This window comes from Eublepharis macularius, chromosome 17 (assembly GCF_028583425.1).
Source record: "Eublepharis macularius isolate TG4126 chromosome 17, MPM_Emac_v1.0, whole genome shotgun sequence".
In the NCBI taxonomy this organism is placed as follows: domain Eukaryota; kingdom Metazoa; phylum Chordata; class Lepidosauria; order Squamata; family Eublepharidae; genus Eublepharis; species Eublepharis macularius.
Window position 1 is genome coordinate 11,801,472 of NC_072806.1, and position 23,435 is coordinate 11,824,906.

Sequence of the window (23,435 nt, forward strand, 5' to 3'; positions counted from 1 at the left end):
CTACTGGAGTCGAAAGGGACTGAATTGTTAACAGGGCAGACCTTTAGAAATTTGATCATCCCTGATAAAAATTCCCTGTAGCCAGCCCTGTGATTCTTCATAGAGTGGAGAGGCAGTGACTTGGCAGCAGAGGTCCCCTGTGTGTCAGCTTGCTTGTGGGTTAAGAGCCCCTGCTTATTGACAATCCAGCTGTTTCATAAAGTGTTCAGGACTCAGACGAGCACACAATTCAAATTCTTAAAGACCTGATTTTCACAAATGGAAGAGGAGGCTGTAAACATGCATTTTAGCTTCAAACTATTGCTGAACGCTCATAACGTCATTTGATAAACAACTCCTGCCATGAAAAAGACGAGCCTGTTAGGGAATGGACTAGAACCTTTCTCGTGTTTTCTGCGTTCGAGATCTCCCCCCCCCAATGTATGGTCTTGCGAGCCTTCATCTGCAGTTTGACGTTTCACTGCCTAGATGCAGGCTTCCCTTCATCTTGACTCTTTGTGAGAACTAGGCCAACAAACAGCGGTGTGATTGGCATTTCCCCTCAGCGCTGCTCAGAGTTACAGAGCCTGGTACTGCGGAAAGAATCTGGTACGGTCAAAACAAGTAACTGTCAATGAAAGACAGACATCCCTAGCTCGAGTAAGTTTTCTATGCAGCGGGAGTGAAGTTTGCTCTTCAGTGTGAAGACGTGGTACCTATCGGTTAGGAGTTCTTCCCAAATTATCCTCATCCCAATTTGTCCCCAGATTTTATAGTTCCGAATTTCCCAGTCTTATTTCCAATGCAGAACTGATTTATTTATTTATTTACGTCATTTATAGTCCATCTTTCTCACTGAGACTCAAGGCGGATTACACAGTATGAGGTTAATACGATCGGTATCAAGATGTGTTAGAAATGAGGAACTGCGCTATTTCTTTGAATGGCCTTTTGTATTAAGCACTGTGTGCATGCCCAGTTTACCATAGCTATCAACTCCTTCAGATCTTTTACATCCTCTGCATTTAGGGTTACCGGGTCTCCTTTACTGGACTTGTTCTTCTTCTGGAAGTGATGACATCATGCTGATTGTGGGAGTGCTCCTGCGCTGACTTCGGGGACGATTCCTTAAGAATCAGTCTGTTTGCGACCAAAATGGACCCTGCGCAAAGCACAGTAGCGCTCCTGCAGTCAGCGCAATAATGTCACGGGTAGAGATGGGCATGAACAGCAATACGAACTGGAAAAACCCACGAACAGCCCAATCTGCTATTCGCGAACAAGCTGTTCATGAGACCCCATTCTAAACAAACAAATGGTTGTTGCAAGCCTCGTTCCTTGCTGTTCTTTGCTGTTCGTCAAGCCAGACAATCTGGCACCTGCAATCAATTCCCTTGGCAACTTAGGCAGGGATTGTCTGAACTCTGTCTGAACTCCTGCTGTTGCCCTGGAAACCCCAATCTAAGCCCAATTTAGCTTGATAGGCAGGTCTTCCTTCCAAGTATGGACTGGAGCTCCAAATTTATTACAAGAGGAAAAGACCAGGGGAGAGGGGGGCTCCCAGCTCTGGCTTTCAGGAAGAGACAGCTGCTGTTAGAGAGACAGGGTGAGTGCATTGGAGCTTGAATTTTCTTCGTGTGGTGGGATAGGGATCTACCTCTTCAAGTTCCAGGGCTGCTGCCAGGCTCTGGGCCAAGCTATTATTTATTATTGGTACATTTCCTGCTGCCTGCTCAGGTAGGGTTTCTGGGAGTGGTGCAGTAGAGATCTTGATGGCTGGAGGAGAGCCTGCTGGCCCCCACGAACAACAAACATGTTCATGACAGGATCATGTTCGTCAGTGTTCGTTGTTCATTGTTCATGGATGGCAACGAACAACGAACACCATGTTCATGTTTTTTTTTTCTTTCTGTTCGTGCCCATGTCTAGTCATGGGACGTTGTAACGCCTGACTGGGAGCTCACCTCCTGTCAATTGTCTGCAATTGCTGTGCAGAGGGGCAAACCGCTGTGAGTTTGCTTGCCACTGGTGGCCACCTGGGAATCCTATCTTCCATAGTAGTGTGTATGTGCCCATGTGTAATGTCTAAACACTGCATAAAAGCATGCTTGACACGATGGTGCATACATTGCATAAAGATTCTTTTTGTGCAGTGCCCCCCCCTTCCGTGCACATGTGTGGTAAAACACCACACAAAAGATTTCCCATGTGGTGGTGTGTACAGTCGCACCAAAATTGCTTTTTTCAGTCTTTTAGCAATGCACATTGGAAACATAAACCAGAAAAGGGCTATAATGAGCAGACGAACTGGGCACTGCAGCAAACTGTATGTCCGAAATCCAGAATGAATGTTAGGAATCCTCCTAGTTAAACGCAGAGCACAACAATCCATGTGACAATAAAGGAAAGAAGTGGGAAAGAATGCGCCTCCCTACCTGAGCTGAGCACCAAGTCCTGATTGCTCCAAAATATAGCTTCTTGTGGGGATTCCTTGCAGGAAAATCTGGTGTTGGTTTCCAAGTGTGATGGGCCCAGAGGGCAGTGGTGTTCTCTGGCTCCCCCTGCAGGGCACTCACCTGGTTCTCTGCCTTGTAATGCACATCCTCTGGCTTGGGCATGACCGGGATGCAATTAGTTGAGCTGTCATAGTTTCAGGTGGGTAGCCATGTTGGTTTGCAGTAGAAGAGCAAGATTTGAGTCCGGTAACACCTTAAAGACCATCAAGATTTCCATGGTGTAAGCTTTCGAGAGTCAAAGCGTTGACAAAGGGAGATTTGACTCTCAAAAGCCTATCAATCTTGCTGGTTTTTAAGGTGCTACTGGACTCGAATCTTGCTCTCGAACAGTCGTGAGTCTCCATTTTCTGGAGCATGCTGAGATCCAGAAGACATCTTCAGGTGTCCTGTGGTTGACCTTCCCTGTGGTGAAAGTAGAGGACCCCTTCTGTCCCACAGCAAAGCATGATGGTGTGGGGAGACTTAGAATGCTGCAAAATGGGACTGAAACAGCTATGAATGTTCCACAAAAGCTCCACAGAAACAGCACTCATTGGACCTCCCCAGACATAAATGGGAATAGAAATCTCTCCCCATAGTTCTCCTTCCCCGAGTTTGTACCTGAGCACAACTGAGTGTGCCATAACTGGAATTTTGAGCTCTGCTAAAATTTCTGCATTAGATGGAGCCCCTGATAGCGTTTCTTTGGAACTAGCCTCCAAGTTTCTCTTGGACTGTCACATGAGAAGAGGCTTTGGATGTCTCTCCCGCAGAGAACCTATTTGAAATGGAAAACTGAAAATTACTATAAACGTATGTGTTAAATTTTATTGGGAAACATTGATATAGTTTCGGAGAGCCGCGCCAGAGTGTTGCTGGGAGCTGTTCAAAAGAAAAGGGGAAGCGAGCCAATACACGTCCTCCTTATCGAGGATGAGCTTTGCGTGATTCTCAGCTCCCTGGAATGTTCAAAAAACAAAATGTGGCCATAAAGATTGCTGCCTGAAGGGGAAGACCAGTGCGAGTGGGGTGGGGCATCTTAACCCCTTTTCTTCTGGTGCTTTTACCACTATCTTCCCGCTGCTTTGGCGCTGTCTAAAATAGGAGAGTGGAGTGGCGTGGAGGGCAACCTAAACTCCCCTCTGTCTGGAGATCAGGGGGTGGGGCCACCAGCCATGTGACCATTTTCACCGAGAGCAGTTTAAACTTTTAAAAACTCCCCCCTTGTTCCAGCTGACCCAAAGTGATGTCATTGGCCCTGGGAGCATGCGTGCAGTTTGCGTGCGCACATGTGGTACTAGGGGCACCACCTCCCACCAAGAATTGCCCTCTGTGCTGGCAACCCGCTGAGTTCCACCACCTCTTTTCCCAGAAAAAAAGCTCTGGGAACAAGGTTAATAAGAATGGAAGCTTCAAGGTTGAAACTTCTGTGATTCAGGAGTCCCCCATTTCCATCTTTTCTCCTCCACAGACGCAGTTGATGGCCTTAGTTGTCCCTTTCTCCCATCTGCAAATTGAAATGATAATAAAGGGTTGTTGTCTGTCTTACAACAGTATAATGTGCACGAAGCACATTGTAAGTGCTGTGTGTAAGCTAAATATTATTATTAAGACTCCATTCCCCTCCAGTCATCTGGGGCTGTCTTAAGAGGAATGAACTAGCTTTATTTTCCTACTTTTACAACTGTTTAAATTGCTGCTCATTTTTAAAGATTTGTTTTCCTCCTCTATCTGACTAGTTTTTGTATTTTTGTTTTACATTGCTCCATTTTCAAAATTAGTATTTAACTACGTGACATGGTTGTGAACCCCTCCGGCACTTGTGGGTATATTAATATTTTAAAAAACAAAACAAAGCAGGCAACTTAGTGTCCATATGAGTTTAGCCATCTGTCCATATTTTGTCCTCCATATTTTGTATTTCACTTTGACTTAAATTAACACATAACCAGCAACCAAGTCCCCCACCCACCCACCCACCCCAACATGCTTTCCAAGAAATACAGGAAAATATAGTTCAGAAGAGACTTGCAAGTTGTATTTTATAAAATTAAAGGAAACAAAATTCATTAATGTCTGATCATGTACACAGACACATATTTTGCTTACAAAAAAGAAAAGCTGAATTTTATTCAGAACTCAAGACCTAAGCTATTTCACACCACCCCAGCGTTAGAAATTGCTACCTGTCAGGATCTCCTCCTTGAAACAAGCCTCTCTCTCGATTGCTACATGTCAGGATTTCCTCGACGACTTGTGGACTCTTTCTCCAGTCCCGAGACTGCTAAAGTAGGTGGGATGTACTTCCAGGATCTCTTTTCCAGTCCAGGCAGAGCAAGATGTTTTAGAAGTTTGCACAGCAACCCCAAATGCTGCCAAAAATCTAAAAACTTTTGGGGGAGAGGGTGACAGCTGTGCATACGCAGACATTGCTTTTTCCATTTTTTTTTAAACCCAATCCTCTTCTCCCCCCCCCCCCCTGCAAATCTGATGGCTCCACCAGGTTGCAGAACACATAGCTGGCCCCTATCGTGCAGATGCTTTGATTCGCACAAGAGCCAAGCCCAGTCCTTGGCTGTTAAAGACTTTTTTAAAAAAAAAAAACAGGGACCATTCACATGACTAATAGTCCTAGATTAGAGGTGGGGGGGGGGAGATTTGGGGTCACGCAGCACCTTCATGTCCTGTACGTTGATTTCATCTCCTGCGCAAAGTTTCTTTGGAAATTGTGATAGAGGATAGCGGGCCTGGTTTCGAACCCCACTTTAGGGTAAACTCGTCATTCTCTCGAGCAAGTTTCATCTCGGTAGAGGAACGTGGTGCATTTGAGCCAGACTGAAATGGGGTTCAGGAGGCAGGCAGAAATGCGGGCAGGGGGAAGGAAGGTCTCGTCAGCATACATGCAGTTCCCCCAATTATGATAAACGGAGTAAATGCTGGAATCAGTAGAGGGGAAGGGAAATGGGTGATGGGAGGGGGGAGCTAATTAAAATGCTATGATTAAATGAAGTCACAAATGTTTCCTCCCACCACCACCAAATGACAAAGGAAAGGGTGAATCCTCTCATCTCTCCAAATGACCTATTTTTACTTCCCAATAGGAGAATGGAAGTGGTGTATGGGTGGGGGGGAGGGAAGACCCACCATCATTTGAGCTGATAAATAGGTCCTGACCTATATTGCATAAAATGGAGCCCTTTTCTCACCCGGCTCTGCCCCCCTCTCTATTGAAAAAAGGGGTGGTCGGTTGAGTGCTTCTGCTAGGGAAGAGAGGGGGGAATAGATGTTCAGTTGGGTCTTCGGAGGGCAGCTGCAGGGTGAATGTGTTTCCACAGCTACCCTTGGATGGAGGCAGCTTTACACATGGCAGCCAGGTTGCCAGGTAAATGCACACCTGGTATCATTGGACAGCCACCAATAATAATAATAACAACATTCAATTTATATACCATCCTTCAGGACAACTTAACACCCACTCAGAGTGGTTTGCAAAGTGTGTTATTATTATCCTCACCCAGTGAGGTGGGTGGGGCTGAGAGAGCTCTGAGAGAGCTGTAACTGACCCAAGGTCACCCAGCTGGATTCAAACAGAGGAGTGGGGAATCAAACCCGGTTCTCCAGATTAGAGTCCTGCCACTCTTAACCACTACACCAAATCTCTCTGGTCTTGTTTAACCATTTAATAATCCACAATAGGATCTGATCTCTTATCGCATGAATGCTTCATTTCTTCAGGAACTTTTGATGAGGAACCATGTCAAAGGCTTTTCAGAAGTCCCAAGTATCTAAGGGCTCTTTCATCACCCTTGTCTGTTAACCTTCTCAAAGACCTCCAGAGGGCTGGAGAAAGAGGATTTCCCTTTACAGAAGCCATGCTGATTCCTCTTCAGCCAGTTTGGTGTAGTGGTTAAAAGCAGCAGGACTCTAATCTGGAGAGCCAGGTTTGATTCCCCACTCCTCCACTTGAAGCCAGCTGGGTGACCCTGGGTCAGTCACAGCTTCTCAGAGCTCTCTCAGCCCCACCCACCTCACAGGGTGATTGTCGTGAGGATAATATTAATAACACACTTTGTAAACTACTCATAGTGGGTGTTAAATTGTCCTGAAGGGCAATATATAAATCAAATGTTATTAATATTATTCAGTAGGGCTTGTTCCTCTCTGCAGTCAATAACTCTCTTTGGAATATCAGTTGCCACCCATTTTCCCAGAGCAGATGTTAGACTAACTGGCCTGTAAATTCTTGGGTCTCCTCTAAATCCATTTTTCAAACAGATGTTAACTTTTTCTGCTTTACAAATTGTCTGCCTTGGAGGCCTTAACTGTTCATCGAGGACAACCTGCTGTTTGTGCAGTTGCGTTTGAAGTGAAAAAGATGGACACAAATCAAGTCTGAACATGACATGAAGCTGCCCACTACCAAATATTCGTTTGTTTTATTAAACTTATAACCTGCTCTCCCCGCAAGCGGGCTCAGAGCGGTTAACATCGATCAATAAAAATCACATTGAAATACATTAAATCTATTAATCACATTAAAATTCATTAAAACATAAGAATCCGTGCAAGAAGGCAGAAACACCTCACAGCAACCCATATGCCAAACACGACCGAATACATCCCATGGGATGGGTGATGGCATACGCATTAGGTGAGTCGGCTGACAATTGGGAGGAGGGGGCTGCATTCCCTGCTTGACAGGAGACCAGCACAAAAAAAAAAAGGAGCTCACCCAAGCCCCAACCTCAACCGTTTGCCTGGCAGAACATCTCTGTCTTACAGGCCCGGTGGAAGGATAGTAAATCCTGCCTGGCCCTGGTTTCCATGGACAGAGAGTTCCACCAGGTGGGTGCCAGGACCGAGAAGGCCCTGACTCTGGTTGAGGTCAGGCGAGCATCCTTGGGGCCAGGGACCATCAACAGTTGCTTATCAGCTGACCTAAGACAGCCTAAGTACCCTCCGGGGAACATATGGTGAGAGGCGTCCCGCAGATATGCTGGTCCCGGTCCATTAAGTCAGACCATTAGTCCATTAAAGTCAGTATTGTCTACTCAGGGCCAAGCTACAAGTGACGAGTGACACTTGAACGGCAAGTGTATTTCTCTCTGTTCACTTGCCCTCCACTCAATCCACTTGCCATTCAAGTGTCATTTGTCACTTGTAGCTTGGCCCTCAGACTGGCAGCAGCTCTCCAAGGTCTCAGGTGGAGGTCTTTCACATCACATCCTACCTGATTCTTTTCTGGAGGTGTCAAGGGTTGAACTTGTGATGTATGACTGAGCCATGCCCCCTCAATTGATGGAAAACCACCTCCCAAAAAATGGTGGAAAGCGTGAGTTGCGCTGTGCTATCATCTGGATTGTTCATAAGAATGAAACGAACAAACTGTGGTAATTTCAAGCCGAATGACTCATTCAAAACCAATCCTTATAAGATGGCTGCAAAAACATGTGATGTCTTAGAGAGCTTGGCCACCCTTTGCCCTCACATGCCGTGTCTCTTTCTGTGGCAGGAGCTGAGCGAGTTCAACGCCACAGCGGTTAAGAGCCCCACCAACACTGTCACAGTGCAGCACCTCAAAGCTGGCACCATTTACGTCTTCCAGGTGCGGGCACGCACGGTGGCGGGCTACGGGCGCTACAGCGGTAAAATGTACTTCCAGACCATGACCGAAGGTGAGAACCAGGCGGACAGCCGGCATCAAAATAAAACACGCTGAAGCTCTAAGCTACGCCAACTTGAGAAGCCCATATAACATTTCCCCAAAAATGATAATTGGGTCATTTTTTTTCTAGAGGCCCCTCACAATCTGACCCCTAAACTTAGCTCGTGCATAAATCCAACTCTGTGCAGAGCTTCCCTGGGGCAAGCAAGGCTGGGTTTTGCCCGGATCAGTGCACCCGTGCACCGTTGAGCCTCATTTTTATCTTTCTTGCAGCGGAATATCAAACCAGCATTCAAGAGAAACTTCCACTGATCATCGGCTCCTCGGCCGCTGGACTGGTTTTCCTCATTGCCTTAGTGGTCATCATCTTGGTGTGCAACAGGTAGGAAAACTGGGAAGGGGCTACCCAGAGAAGAAGGGGGGCAGGGTGGACTCAAGGCCAAACTAAACACCCTAAGTGAGGTGAAGCAGCTGCTGCAACGTGATTCTCTTTGTAATGTCCAGCATGTTGTGGCCGGAGAACAATACAAATGGGAAGCTAGGGGATTGGAGGGGAGGGGGTAGAGGAAACCTCTGCAGCACCTGGCAGGCGGTCGCACATGCATGCACTGACGCCTCTCCAATTCCAGCAGTGTGTTGCTGCTGGTGTATAGTGGTTAGAGTGTCGGACTAGGACCTGGGACAACCGGGTTAAAATCGCCTGCTCAACCACGGAGGCCTTCCAGGTGACCCTGAGCCCGTCCCAGTCTCTCAGCCTAACCCACCCTTGCAAAGTGGTTGTTGTAAGGATTAAGTGGAGGGAGGGGAACAATCTGAAAAGCAACCCCGGGAGAAAAGTGGGATATAAAATTAAAAATAAGCATGCTGTGCCAGCTCGGTGCACAAGAGGCCAGAGTGACTTGGGGGAGGGGGAGGCTCGTGGGGAGGGGAGGGGGGAATACGCTCTTTCTCTGGGCTGAGAGTTGAAGCCCAGCCTTGCCCCCCCCCCCTCCCCTGCTCTGCTAGTCCATCTGCCTCCCGCTCAGCACGGTGCTCTCCTTCCAGAAGACGAGGATTTGAGCGCGCGGATTCCGAGTATACTGACAAGCTGCAGCACTACACAAGCGGCCACAGTACGTACTCTTCAACCGACCAGGGGGAAAGGGGGGTGTTGTTCTCCAGGTTTTCTTCTGCTCCTTTTCCTTGGGAATTGCCCCTTTGCACCCAGCCAGCTTCCTGCCTTCCTTGTTTTTCTGGGAAAGTGCCGTTCCCGGGTGGCGTTCCCGTCCCACCTTGCTTTGGAACCCTACTTGGCCCTCTGGATAAGCCAGATTCGCTAGCGCTCAATGCCCCTTTGTTATCTGGACCCAGGGCCGGATCGAGGGTTGCCAGCGCTCAGGGCAACCCTAGCCCGACCACGGTGTTGCGTGATGACGTCATTTCGGTGACGTCATCACGCAGGGTGGAGCAGCGGAGGCAGTGTGCGGGGCTGGGAAGCCACCCGCGCCATTCGCCTCCCTGCAGGCGAATGCCGTGGGTGGCCTTGCAGCTCCCCGCGCTGCCTTTTGCCTGCCCTGCAGGACGGGGCGTACGGCAAGCCGGCCACCCCCTGTCCTACAGGGCAGGCAAAAGGCAGCACGGGGGGCTGCGAGGCTGCCCGCACTGCCGCCCGTGCACTCCCGGCAGCTGGCAGCTGCTCCTGGCACCCCCTCCCTGGCGGTGCCAGGGGCAGACTACCCTCCCTGCCCCCCCTCGATCCGGCCCTGTCCGGACCAAATGATCCCATCAGCTCATTGGCTCTTTGCATATTGGAGCAACTTAGCTGTTCCGTTTCTGACTAGGCCTAGCAGTAGCTCTTCTTCCCCAGAATCTTTTGGAATGCATAAGAAGAAACAGAAAAACGATTGCCAGCCCTCGAGAGACGGTGACTCATTCAGCAAAGAGCTGGATGACATGTGGTGTTGGGAATCTGCAGTTTGAGCCCCCTGATATGTGATTTAAGGGAGAAACGCAGCTGACAGGGAGAGAGGGAAATACTATTCAGGCTACAGTGCTTGGGAAGAGGCAGCGTTCTTTTCCCTTTGTGCCATATCCCGGAGCCAAATTAGAAAAATTACCCTGTTGGGCTGGTTTAAGCCCCGGAAGAGAAGGATAACAGCATATATTGTGCCTGTCTTTTTCTCTACTAGGCATAAAACAGGGCTGGGTGAGGCAGTTTTAATTAAGTGAATGGGGTAGCCTCGCCCACCCTAGCATGACTGCCCCAGTTTATCATTTCCCCCTTCTTCTGGGCTCCAAGGGAATAGTGGAACATCCAAATAGCAAAATGTCTTTCTAAAAAAGTAGTTTCTGGATCCCTCTTGATTCCTGATAATATGCCATAGAGAGCACACTGGTATGTTATCCAGCTCAGTTGTGCATCCAGTGTACAGGTGAGCCACAGATTGGTGCGGTCACATCTCAGCACCAGTGCACACATGCAAGAGTTTGAAACTTAGAATCCAACTGGAGAGACCTGGGTTCAAATCTTTACTTAGACATGAAGCTCTCCAAGTTGACCTTGGGCCTGTCACCAGTTGTTAGTTAGCCTAAGGTACCTCATAGGTCTGTTGAGAGAGGCAAAGGGGATAACGCAAAGTGGCATATTGTCCTGAGCATCTCAGAAGACGAACGGGGTGTAAAGGTAAGTAATAATCAACTCTGCCATTTTCCGCTTGTGAGTAGTGACTCCTGGCATGAAGATTTACATTGACCCCTTCACCTATGAAGACCCCAATGAAGCTGTCAGGGAGTTTGCGAAGGAAATCGACATCTCATGCATCAAAATTGAGCAGGTGATTGGTGCAGGTAAGCCTTTTGATCTCCCTTCTTCTAGCTAGTCAGAGGGGTGGAGTTTGCATTGATTGGCTGATGGCAGAAGGGGGGAGTGGCTATGACCAGGCCGAGCTCATAAGAGGCCTCACCTGCCTCCGGGTGGTTCAGAATGAACAATGTTGGGTGAATAGGCAAGGACTTTGCCTTGACGTCAATTTGAGCTAAGAGGAAGGGCCGAAACATTGAATGGGACACCTCTGTGATCAGGGAGGGGCAGAACAGATGCCTAACCCCCATCCCCTCCCATTCATTCTCCACCCCAGGAGAGTTTGGTGAGGTTTGCAGTGGCCACTTAAAGTTGCCCGGCAAGAGAGAGAGCTTTGTGGCCATCAAGACCCTGAAGTCCGGCTACACCGAGAAGCAGCGTCGAGATTTCCTGAGCGAGGCCAGCATCATGGGACAGTTTGACCACCCGAACGTCATCCACCTGGAGGGAGTGGTCACCAAGAGCACCCCGGTCATGATTGTTACTGAATTCATGGAGAATGGCTCGTTAGATTCCTTCCTGAGGGTATGCCACAGTTCGTTCTGTCCGTCTGTCTGTCTCTCTCTCTATGTGTTTCTTTGGTTGTATGTGAGTGAGTGAGAGAGAGAGAGAGGCATGTCTCAATTATCGAACCCACACCTGCCCCGCTTTCGTTGCTTCTCTATTTGGTGGGCAGGGAAGTGTTAAGGGGGCCCATCCTGGAATGGTTGAAATTTTTAAGCCTGAAAGTTACGTTCTCTTGAGATTGTGATTTTATTACCTTATTTTTGTATTTTATTACCATTGTAATCCACCCTGAGCCCGGTTGTGGGGAGGACGGGCTAAAAAATCAAGTAAACGTAAACTTATGGAACAAGAATGAGACTGGTAATGGAGGAGAATAACAACAACAACAACATTTGATTTATATACTGCCCTTCAGGACAACTTAACATCCACTCAGAGCAGTTTACAAAGAGTGTTATTATTATCCCCACAACAATCACCCTGTGAGGTGGGTGGGGCTTAGAGAGCTCTGAGAGAGCTGTGACTAGCCCAAGGTCACCCAGCTGGCTTCAAGCAGAGGAGTGGGGAATCAAACCTGGTTCTCCAGATTAGAGTCCTGCTGGTCTTAACCGCTACACCAAACTGGCTCATACAATGAGACTGGTTTAGCCAAATTTCTTTATACAGCATTGAACAAAACCATGAATGAGCTTGGGGCCAGCCTACTTGAAGAGCAAAAGCTTTTTTATAGAAGGTTCCAGGTTCAGTTCCTGGGAGATCTCATAGAGCAGGTGTTGGGAAAGATGAAACCCTGAGGAGTCACAGAATAGACAGTACCAAACTAGATGGATTCACTTCGTAGAAGGCCTCTTCACATGTTCACATCCGTTATCTCAGCCATCTGGTTGTTGTGTTGATAAGGAGCTTCAGCAAGTAGGGAAGCTTATGCTATATCCAAACAATCCCAGATTGTTTTTTTTTTCTTCTCAGCAAAACGATGGGCAGTTCACGGTGATCCAGCTCGTGGGAATGTTACGGGGCATCGCTGCCGGCATGAAGTACCTGGCCGACATGAACTACGTCCACCGCGACCTGGCAGCACGCAATATCCTTGTCAACAGCAACCTAGTCTGCAAGGTCTCAGACTTCGGCCTCTCCCGCTTCCTGGAGGATGACACTTCGGATCCCACTTACACCAGCGCCTTGGTAAGATGCAGGAAGGTGAAAATTTGTGAGTAGCTAGAGCGGTGCACTGACCTAGATAGCCCAAGTGAGCCCCATCTCAGAAGCTAAGCAGGGTCGGCCTTGGTTAATAATTGGATGAGACACCTCCAATTAAGACCAGGGTTGCAGAGCCAGGCAACAGCAAACCGCCTGTTAGTCTCTTGCTATGAAAACCCCACCAGGAATCGCTGTTAAGTCAGCTATGACTTGACAGCTCTTTCCACCACCACAGTTAGAATGGTAACCCATGTTCATGAGTTTCCGCAGAACCCGGACACTTTTAAGGCTCACAGGTTAAGTACATCGGGCTCTCCATTACAGCTGCAAGACCAGGATGCCTACATTTCCCATCAAAACTTGAGGGAAGCTGACAAGTGTCCAGCCTGTGTCAGGCATCACTTGTAGCTTGGCTCTCAGGCTTTCTGCCTGGCTGTCCCAGCTGTTCACTCTCAACATCCTTCAGCTTGCATCTCCGGCTTCAGTTTTCTTCCCAGAAGCAACAAACAGACAAATTCGTCATCGTCTTAAGAAATGGGGCCTTAACTGTTCAGTAAAAAGGAGAAGGTTTCTGATAATTGATCTTTCAGCAGCTATTAGCCACAGTAGCAAAAATGGAGCTTCTGTGTTCAGAGGAAGTCCCATATCCAGGGATTCAAGAGTCAGGTTTACCTTCTTTATAAGCTTTCCTACAGTCATAGGGCTGACCATCATTGGAAACAACATCAGGTAAGATGGACTTTAGTCCGGTCCAATAGAGCAGTTTGGAATATGCCAGTGAAAACAAGGGTTCCAGCAGCCAGTGTCCGGATCTTCCTTGGCAACTCGGTGTCCCCTGGTACTCCCTCACACAGAAAAAATGCAGAGGTTTCTCTGCCAGCCCGGACGCACTCGCTGCTCATCGAGGAAGAAGCATTATAAATTGTTAACGTTGCCATGCAGCTTCTGCACTTGGAAACAGTGCCCATGGAGGCTTCGGTGGCCTCTTTCGCAAACGGTGGTGCTCTCAGCCGCAAAAGAAAAGGCGAGTTCACGCAGAAGTGTGACCTAGATAATATACCCTGCGACCCTCAGATCCTCTTTCGAGAAGGAGAGTCTTTATCTTTGCTCTGCTCGTGCTGTTTGAAGTGGTGGTCGTTTTCAGCAAGAGACAGCTTGTCTCCTGGGCCAGATGTGTCCCCCCATCACTTCCTGCCTTCGGGCAATTTCGACCTCCTGGTTCTCTGCACCATGGACAGCTGAGCTGGATTGCGCTGTCTGATTCCTGTAGGAGAGCTCTGGCTTCAACCGAGCCGTCACCCTGCAGCCTGCAGGTTATTTCACATGTTTATAAAATAACACAATGGTTTGGAGAAAGCAGATAGAGAGAACTTTGTCTCCCTGTAGAATAAAACATAGAATAAAACGTATGTCCAATGGCACCTTCAAAGACTAACAAGATTTATTCCAGTATTGTTGGTCTTTAAGGGGGGCGCTCCTCTTCTCTTTTGCTTTGTTGGAACAAACCAACACGGTTACCCCTCTGGAACAGTTCTCTGAAAATAGTAGAACTTGAAGGTACCTCGTGAAATTCCCAGGCTGCAGTTTCGGAACAGACAAAAAGAAACATCTTCTGTACCCAAAATATAATTTAACCTGTGGAATTTACTAACTCAGGAGGACGTTATCCACTTGAAATGGGGGCTTAGACAAATTCAGAGAAGATAGGCCTGCCATTGGCTATTAGCCGTGATAAATAAAAGGAATCTTTGTGTCCAGGGGCTGTACGTCTCTGAAGACCTGTTGCTGGGGGAGACTTTGACCTCCGCTTCCAGCTCATAAGTCTCCTGGCAGCATCTGCTGCAGCCATGGGAAATAGTGCTTTACTAGATGGACCAGCGATCTGATCTGCCACGGCTGATCTTCTGCTCATGTGGCGTTGGCTTCCCTTTGATGGCCTAAGCGCACATTTTGCATCTGTGCAGATGAAACTACAGGAGAACTGATTGCCAGGACAATACCTGGGGCTGTCTCTGTTTTCTCATTCCAGCTTTACAACAAATAGTTGCCTGGCCATTCCCAGAGCATTTGTGTGTGTGTGTGTGGGGGGGGGGGTGTCCTATGTACGACCCTAACTGTTCTAGCTCTATCCTTACTCACCTCCTTTACTCGGGATGTTTTATGTCATCTAATTTTTTTCAGAAGGCATTTAACATTTTTTTCCTCCTGATCGGTTCTACTTAAGTGCTGACTTACTGCTAATGTTTAAGTTTTAATTGACTGCTGCTTTAATGATTGCTATTATCCTGGCTTCCGTTGTCTTGAATTATTTTTAATTATTATTATTAGCTATCGTTTTTAATTGCTGTGCTATTTTACAATGGATGGTTTTCTTAAAAAAAATGATTTTGTTGCTTTATCTTTCATCTTTTAATTTGGTGGCTGTAAGCCATTTTGGCTGATACTGCAATAGCAGAAAGGTGGGATGCACATTATTTATTTATTTATTTCATTTATATATCACCTTTCCCCCAAAAAGGGACCCAAAGCAGCTTACACCACCATTCTCCTCTCCTCCGTTTTAATCCTCATAACAGCCCTGTGAGGTGTTGCAAATAGCCCACGGACTCCCAGAGTGTGACTAGCCCCCAATCAACCAGTGAGCTTCCATGGTAGATACTCGAACATTCGTCTCCCAGATCCTAGTCTGACTGTCTGACCTCTACACCATACTGGCTTTCTAAAATAAAAGAAGTACTAAAAATGGCCTGGAATAAAAGTATAGCCTGGCTTAGAATGGTAACTATATTCAGGGAAGAAGTTTCAGCCTTGGATACCACTGTCTAGTCTCTTCAGCCAGTCTGGAGACATCCTTTGAATATCTTGTCTGTCCTTCTCTGTATTTTTCCCCCTGCAGGGAGGGAAGATCCCAATTCGCTGGACAGCGCCGGAAGCCATCCAATATCGGAAGTTCACTTCCGCCAGCGACGTGTGGAGCTATGGCATCGTCATGTGGGAGGTGATGTCCTATGGGGAGCGGCCTTACTGGGACATGACCAATCAAGATGTAAGTCGTCTGGTAGGGTAGAGAGCTCCGGATGACACCGTAGCATGCCATCCAGTGACATGTGGAGACCCCTGACTTTACGCCAACTAGCTGGCATGCTGGCTTGGTTCCCATATCTTCCAGCAGAGGCAATAGGTCCAGCTGTCAGTGTGAACATTTCTAAGGTAGATGGACCAATGGGCCAAATTCAGGATTGTTATTGTTATTGTTATTAAATTTATAGTTCACCCTCCCCACGAACAGGCTCAGGGAGGATTACAACATACGAATAAATTACAATAAAAACAATAAAATCACAGATTCACACGCTAAAATTCAGCGGCATAAAACAGGCTCTACGATCTCATTTCTAATGCTCTAGGACGGGATTCCGTTCATCCTTCCCCACAACCCATAAAAGGAGAAGGGGTGGAGATGTGAGACTGATGTTTCAAATCGCTACTCATACATGGGGGGGCAATTGGTCGTATAGCCCCCGCCCCCCCGGTGATAAGAGACCATCAGGGAGGCTAATTCAGTAGATCTAAGTGCTGACCTCAACCATACGCCTGGCAGAACATCTCTGTCTTGCAGGCCCACTGAAAAGACACAAGGTCTTGGCAGGCCCATGTAGGGAATGCCCCAATAGAACTGATAGATAACAGGTTCAAGACAGACAGAAAAAACTAATTCTTACAGAGGCATAATTTAGTCATGGAATTCACCGCCACAAGATGTAGTTACTGTATCAGATGGCTTTAAAAAGAGAGCGGGCGAATTCTAGCAGTTCATAGGTGAATATTAGCTATGACAGCTAAATTGACCCTCCATTTTATGAGGTACTGGACCTCAGAATACCAGCTTCTGAGAATCAATAACAGGGAGAGGTTTTGCCTTTGAAGCTCTATTTGTAAGATTTCTGAAGGCCTCAACTCCCAGAGGAAAACAGGAAGCTGGATTAGACAGTCTAATCCTGGAGGGCTTTTCTTATTTTGTTACGTTCTGCTTTGAGGTTGCTGTGTTATAATCATAATCAAAACGTTATGTCGGGTTCATTTGTGACTTGTGTTTTCTCCTTCCTTGTTTAAACTGCATGAACGGTGTTAATTCTTACAATAGGGCTGAAGCATCTGTCAGTCTAAAGACTGGTTCCCAGCCATTCTGTCTCTCTTTGTCTGTCACTGAGGACAACTCCCCCCCCTCCACCAGCACACACACACACTCGCAAGCCCCCACCAAACCCCGGGAGCTCCTTCCCCAGCTGTCTACGCAAATGTCCTGTCAGAGACATGAACTGCCTTCTCTTCTGCTGGTGATCACAGCCAAAGCTGAGGAAGCTGGTTGGTGGCAAGAATTAGGAGCAGTCCCTCTTGCAAGAGAGATCGCTGTCTGAGACATGCAAGAGTATCTGGGGTAGAATGCATACATATGCTTCTGCACATTGGTAAAACATCACAAACCAAAAAGAACCTGTATGCAAAGATTACATCGAGCTTCCTTCCTTCCTTCCGCTCTCGCTCTCTTGTTTTTTTGCAGTGTTTTATCAATAGGCACAAGGGCATCATTAACAGAAGGTATATGAAGGAACTAAACATCGAGGTTTCTTCCTTTCTTCCTTCCTTCCTTTTTCTTTCTTTTTCTTTCTTTTCCTTCCTTCCTTCCTTCCTTCCTTCCTTCCTTCCTTCCTTCCTTTCTTTCTTTCTTTCTTTCTTTCTTTCTTTCTTTCTTTCTTTCTTTCTTTCTTTTTTGCTCTCACTCTCTTGTTTTTTTGCAGTGTTTTATCAATAGGCACAAGGGCATCATTAACAGAAGGTATATGAAGGAACTAAACACTGTAGGGATGTCTTAAGGCCAAACAACCTGGAGACTGTGTTTCCCAAAGAGTGCTTTGAATACCTTGGATGCGGTTGAACTGTGTCTGAGTCAGTGATTAAAGGGTAGGGAGACGAAGAGGGATCCTAGCCATTGGCTGGGTGACTTGCAGCCAGCAGCCACCGGGTAACATGGTGTGGGATGCATAGAACTGGATTGTGGAGATCGTTGAAGGGTGGCATTAGGAAATCAGTAGAAGTGTTCAAGTCTTTCTGAACTTGGAATATGAATGAATGAATCTCTCTCTCTCTCTCTCTCTCTCTCTCTCTCTCTCTCTCTCTCTCTCTCTCTCTCTCTCTCTCAGGAGGGCATGACCCGATTGTGATTTGTAATAGTGACTGCTTCTTACAAAAAGTTGTCAAGACACAAAAAATAGTAGCAAAGCTTCCTAGTTTAAAGGAATCACAATCTAGGGGCAAGTGCAGATGAAATCCTCACATAAGGGGGCTTAGCCAATTCCGGTTCTTCTTATAATGGGATACCAAAGTCAGGGGACTTCCTGACTCAATTTCGTAGTCATTCATTACATCCTTCGCATAGAACTTGGCAACAGGACCATGGGATGTTCTTGACTTCAAGCGGACAGGTTTTTAAGCGGTACAGTCTTGAAACTGCAGGCTCCAATGTTTTGGCGAAGTGAAGGGCTTGATGGCTGGGTGGTGACCTCCATGGGGGTTTTTGTCTTGCAGGTAATAAATGCTATCGAGCAAGACTACCGGCTGCCACCCCCCATGGACTGTCCCAGTGCTCTACACCAGCTCATGTTGGACTGCTGGCAAAAGGACCGCAACCACCGGCCCAAATTTGGGCAGATAGTCAACACCTTAGACAAGATGATCCGAAATCCCAACAGCCTGAAAGCCATGGCACCTCTCTCCTCGGGGTAAGCTGCTCTCTTTCTGCCCTGGTCTAAAGGAATTCCTGGATGTTAGGATCTTCGAGGGACCACCAAAAACAGCAGCTTCTCACTTTAGCCTGGCTGGGGTTCATAGAATTGTAGAATCATAGGATTGGAAGGGACCTCTAGGGTTATCTAGTCCAACCCCCTGCACAATGCAAGCAATTCACAAATACCTTCCCCCCGCCCCCGACTGCCCCAGTGACCACTGCTCCACAGCCAAACCAGCCTGTGGAAAACCGCCACCCAACCCCAAGGTGGCAATCAACACTACCCTGGGCATGTAAGAAGGGCCATGAAAACCAAGCACTGATGCAACCCCTTCTGCCCTCCCCTCTCATGCTCTGCCCAGGCTCACAGAATCAGCATTGCTGTCAGAGGCCATCTAGCCTCTGCTCAAAAACCTCCAAAGAAGGGAAGCCTACCACCTCCCAAGGAAGCCTGTTCCACTGAGGGACCACTCTAACTGTCAGGAAGTTCTTCCTAATGTTTAGCCGAAAGCTCTTTTGATTTAATTTCAAGCTGTTGGTTCTGGTACGAGCTTCTGGGGCAGTGGAAGACAACTCCATGCCATCCTCTATATTCCAGCCCGTCAAGTACTTGAAGATGGTTATCCTATCACCTCTCAGTCATCTCCTCTCCAAGCTAAACATTCCGAGCTCCTTCAGTGTGCGTGATTACTCCCCTTCTCTGCATTATGGATCCATGGCAATGACTGTATAGGTCTTGGACACTGCTCTTAGTCTCCAATAGGTTTGACAGATTCAATCCAGTACAAAGCTTCCAAAACTGCGAAATATTTCTAGCCCCCAATAGCTGAGGTCCCTTCCACACGTGCGTGCGTGGACACACAGCTCTCCTTATAATTCACTCAATTTGCTGACTTTTTCTTGGAGAACTCTTGGAAAAACGGACGACTTTCCAAAAGAGTTCAGAATGTTGGCCCAACTTAGGAAGCTCCCTACAAATTCCTTCTTTCCCAAACATACGTACTGACACTATTCATTGAACCAGGAGACACTGAAAATCCCCACGAGTTCCAACTCCCAATTTTCCAACACCAGTTCTAATGCCTCTTCAGGAACATCCAGTCTTTTAAAGCTGGGTGGACTGTTTTAAAGATTTGGTACATAAGCTACTTTGAGTCTGGTTTTTGGAGAAAGCAGAACATAAATATTTTAAATAAAGAATATAGACCATCCTGGCTGGTGCCAAACCCTGATCCATGGTGGAATAGAAAGCAGAACATAAATATTTTAAATAAAGAATATAGACCATCCTGGCTGGTGCCAAACCCTGACCCATGGTGGAATAGAAAGCAGAACATAAATATTTTAAATAAAGAATATAGACCATCCTGGCTGGTGCCAAACCCTGACCCATGGTGGAATAGAAAGCAGAACATAAATATTTTAAATAAAGAATATAGACCATCCTGGCTGATGCCAAACCCTGACCCATGGTGGAATAGAAAGCAGAACATAAATATTTTAAATAAAGAATATAGACCATCCTGGCTGGTGCCAAACCCTGACCCATGGTGGAATAGAAAGCAGAACATAAATATTTTAAATAAAGAATATAGACCATCCTGGCTGGTGCCAAACCCTGACCCATGGTGGAATAGTGAACTCAGTTTCTAATGAATTCAAATTTGCAATTACAAGCCATGCCCTTCTGAACTTTTGTGATGTTCCTGGTTGCATCAGAGTGCTTCTGCAAGACTGAGAGCTGTCATAACATGACTCAGAATTACGCCAAAGAAAAAAGATTCAATTTTTTAAAAAAATGACTGTGGGGCTTGAACTGTACTGGTATTCTGTGAGTAAGTACAAGGAATATCTTACTCAACACTCCTGTGCAGGGGAATAATCCTGCCGCAAAGATTATGACTAAGTGGTACCTTTAAGGTTGGAAATGAGCTTTCCCCCAGAATTTTCTGGCGTAACTGCAGAAGCATTCCTGCAACCACAGACGGGAGCTGGAGAGGGACGTCCGAGAGAGCTATTCATCAAATGTGGAGATGGCTTGACTTTTGTAAAGAACTCTGCCAATTTTACGTTGTGCTGGGGGAAGCATTCTTCACACCGTAGTAGATTCTGGTGGGGAAGCTTAGTATGCCAAAGCAAATTCCATTCTGATTCCTCTTTGCTTCTATCAATTTCTGGGATTTCCTTCCAGGATAAACCTCCCCTTACTGGACCGCACAATTCCAGACTATTCTAGCTTCAATACAGTAGAGGAATGGCTTGACGCCATCAAGATGGGCCAATACAAGGAGAGCTTTGCCAGCGCCGGCTTCACTAACTTCGATGCGGTCTCCCAGATGACCATGGAGTAAGTTTCAGAATCTGAGAGAAAAATCCTATGCCGATCTATTCAGAGATCTATTCAGTGGGAATAGATTCTCAGGAAAGTATTTTTAGGATTGAGTGAGAGCCAGTTTGGTATAGTGGTTAAGTGTGGCAGGACTCTAATCTGGAGATCCGGGTTTGATTTGCCGCTCCTCCGCTCGGAGCCAGCTGGGTGACTTTGGGTCAGTCACAGCTTCTCGGAGCTCTCTCAGCCCCACCCACCTCACAGGGTGATTGTCGTGAGGATAATATTAATAACACACTTTGTAAACTGCTCATAGTGGGTGTTAAATTGTCCTGAAGGGCAATATATAAATCAAATGTTATTAATGTTATTATGTGTAAGAGGCTGGCAGACCTCAGGATCTTGCCCCTTTGTGCAACGGCAAATCAAGAGTTTTGACAGTGATGGCTGTTAGAAATCACTGTATTTTCAGGATGTTTTTGCATTTTGTGGATTCTCATCATGTTTCAGTCAGAGGGGGTGGGGGGAGAACATCCCTGTTTTGATGTTGCTTCTCCATTGCGTGGATCAAACGGGTAAGCATATTTTGAAAAACTTTTCGCCAGTTTCTGTTCGTTAATTAAAATCCGTAAAGATCACCTTTCTTCACACGTATTTGATTTTTATAATGCTTCTCTTCAGTGAGGAGCTCAAAGCAGCTCACAACAATTACTTCCGTTGCCTTAGTTTTCCTGGACTTTTCATCTGTCGCCTCAAAAACAGCGAGGACAGGCTCTTGCTCTTTGAAAAATGGCATTGCGTTGTTGATAGAGCGATTTGGGAGGATTTGGTGGCTTCATCTGACTGACTTGGCAAAAATCATTTTCTGTTAAGAGTTTGTAGCCATCCCTGAACTTTTTTGCTGCTGAGCATACAGCCAAGTCCCTCATGACCCTGTTGGTTGGTTGCAATATCTAAGAGTAAACTGACTGGCCCCTGTGTGGATAATAAAAACAACACAGTGGGGGCACCAACAGAGAAGGGAGGGACCTGTGCCGACTCAGGGGTCTCCTTGTGTACGCAGAAAAATATGGCCATGTAAATTAAACATAAGAAAAAATAACTAAAAATGATTCCTTGTGGACCAACAGGCTGTTGTTATATCAAGTCCTAAAACAGCATGCGTCCAATTTGATAACGAAAGCAACAAAACTGGGTCATTCACAGATGAGGCAGAGGTTTCTGCATACTCCTGGGATTTTCCCAGAATGCAAAAAAATGTGACTTTGCAAATCAACAAAAACAAAAAGGGAAATATTGTCGAAGGCTTTCACGGCTGGAGAACGATAGTTGTGGATTTTCCGGGCTGTATAACCGTGGTCTTGGCATTGTAGTTCCTGACGTTTCGCCAGCAGCTGTGACTGGCATCTTCAGAGGTGTAGCACCAAAAGACAGAGATCTCTCAGTGTCCCAGTGAGACACGGCTATACAGCCCAGAAAATCCACAACAACCATCAAAAAGGGAAATATTCAGAAAATGGCCTCTTGATGATTGAGCATGTTCTTGGAGGCATGGAGAGTTGATAGCAGTTGAAAGTAATTTCAGGGTGGAGGAAGAGGGTAAATTTTATAAGCTCAGCCCCTGAAAACTTACGAAACCCTGGGGAGGTCGAGTGGGGAAGTCAAGATTTTAGAGTTGTTGGATCTTGGCTGGAATTCTCCAGGAGTACTAGAGGGTGGAAACTTCTGGGATGTCACTTCCAGTTTTGAAACTGAGATGTCATGATGTTGTAGAAATTTCTCTACGATATTTATCACAGAAATTTTTGAAATTCCTAGAGTGTCATGACATCACTTCCTGTTCTGAAAAGGAAGTGATGTTCAGGCATCGATTGACTCTGTCCAGTAGTCTGGACCCAAACCCCTTACAACTTTTATGATCAAAAACATCACTGTGAATTGAATTGAATTTCTTCTTCCCATTTTTTTTTTAACTTCCAGGGACATTCTGCGAGTTGGGGTCACGTTAGCAGGGCACCAGAAGAAAATTCTGAACAGTATCCAGGTGATGCGTGCACAAATGAATCAAATCCAGTCCGTGGAGGTTTGAGAAGCGCACGCTATACTTGCACACCACCTCCTTGAGGCCCCGCTCCCCTTTGTCCCCGTGTATCTTGAGCTCTTGCGGGCCCTGTGTACCCCCTACGGAGATGGCGGCAACAGGGAAAGGAACAGCCTCAACGCAAAGTTGCTGCAGACTTTGAGAATCCCCCCAAAGGTTGCAAGGATTCTTCATCAGAAGGATGTTTAAAAATGACAGGCACGGCGATGGCCTTTCTTGTCCCAAGGGCTTTGAGACAGGCTGGGGTGGGGGATCATGGAGCAGCTCCCCCTTGTTTGCATGAGCCATTTCAGCCATGGGCCCAGCTGTCTCCTGGAGTGCAAAGTGGACTAGAAAATCTGGGAATGGGTGGGGGGGGGGGGAGAGAGCCAAACCGCACATTCCTCCAACTCTTGCTGGGGAAGGGGTCTCCCCCTGGCAGCCAGCAGCTCACTGGTGAGCCAAGAGAGGGACAAGAGTTAGCTTTTCCCATACAATGGGTCAACCGTGTCTCAACAGCAATGGGCTTCAGAGCCGAAGATATCTTTCAAACTTC

At 46.8% G+C, this 23,435-nt stretch overlaps 1 protein-coding gene across 2 annotated transcripts in view; it reads left to right on the forward strand.

Moving 5' to 3' along the window:
- EPHB2 (EPH receptor B2) overlaps nt 1-22,888 on the forward strand; it is a 99,268-nt gene extending 76,380 nt beyond the window's left edge. Inside the window, exons 6-16 of one of the 2 annotated variants that reach the window (XM_055001051.1) lie at nt 7,987-8,149; nt 8,413-8,521; nt 9,184-9,288; nt 9,751-9,770; nt 10,840-10,965; nt 11,256-11,503; nt 12,455-12,670; nt 15,582-15,731; nt 18,272-18,465; nt 20,662-20,817; nt 22,780-22,888. In XM_055001051.1, the coding sequence (XP_054857026.1) occupies nt 7,987-8,149; nt 8,413-8,521; nt 9,184-9,288; nt 9,751-9,770; nt 10,840-10,965; nt 11,256-11,503; nt 12,455-12,670; nt 15,582-15,731; nt 18,272-18,465; nt 20,662-20,817; nt 22,780-22,888 (1,596 nt within the window). The remainder of the gene's footprint in view (nt 1-7,986; nt 8,150-8,412; nt 8,522-9,183; nt 9,289-9,750; nt 9,771-10,839; nt 10,966-11,255; nt 11,504-12,454; nt 12,671-15,581; nt 15,732-18,271; nt 18,466-20,661; nt 20,818-22,779) is intronic. The other variant, XM_055001052.1, reaches the window with a different exon arrangement.
- The last annotated feature ends 547 nt before the right edge of the window (nt 22,889-23,435 follow it).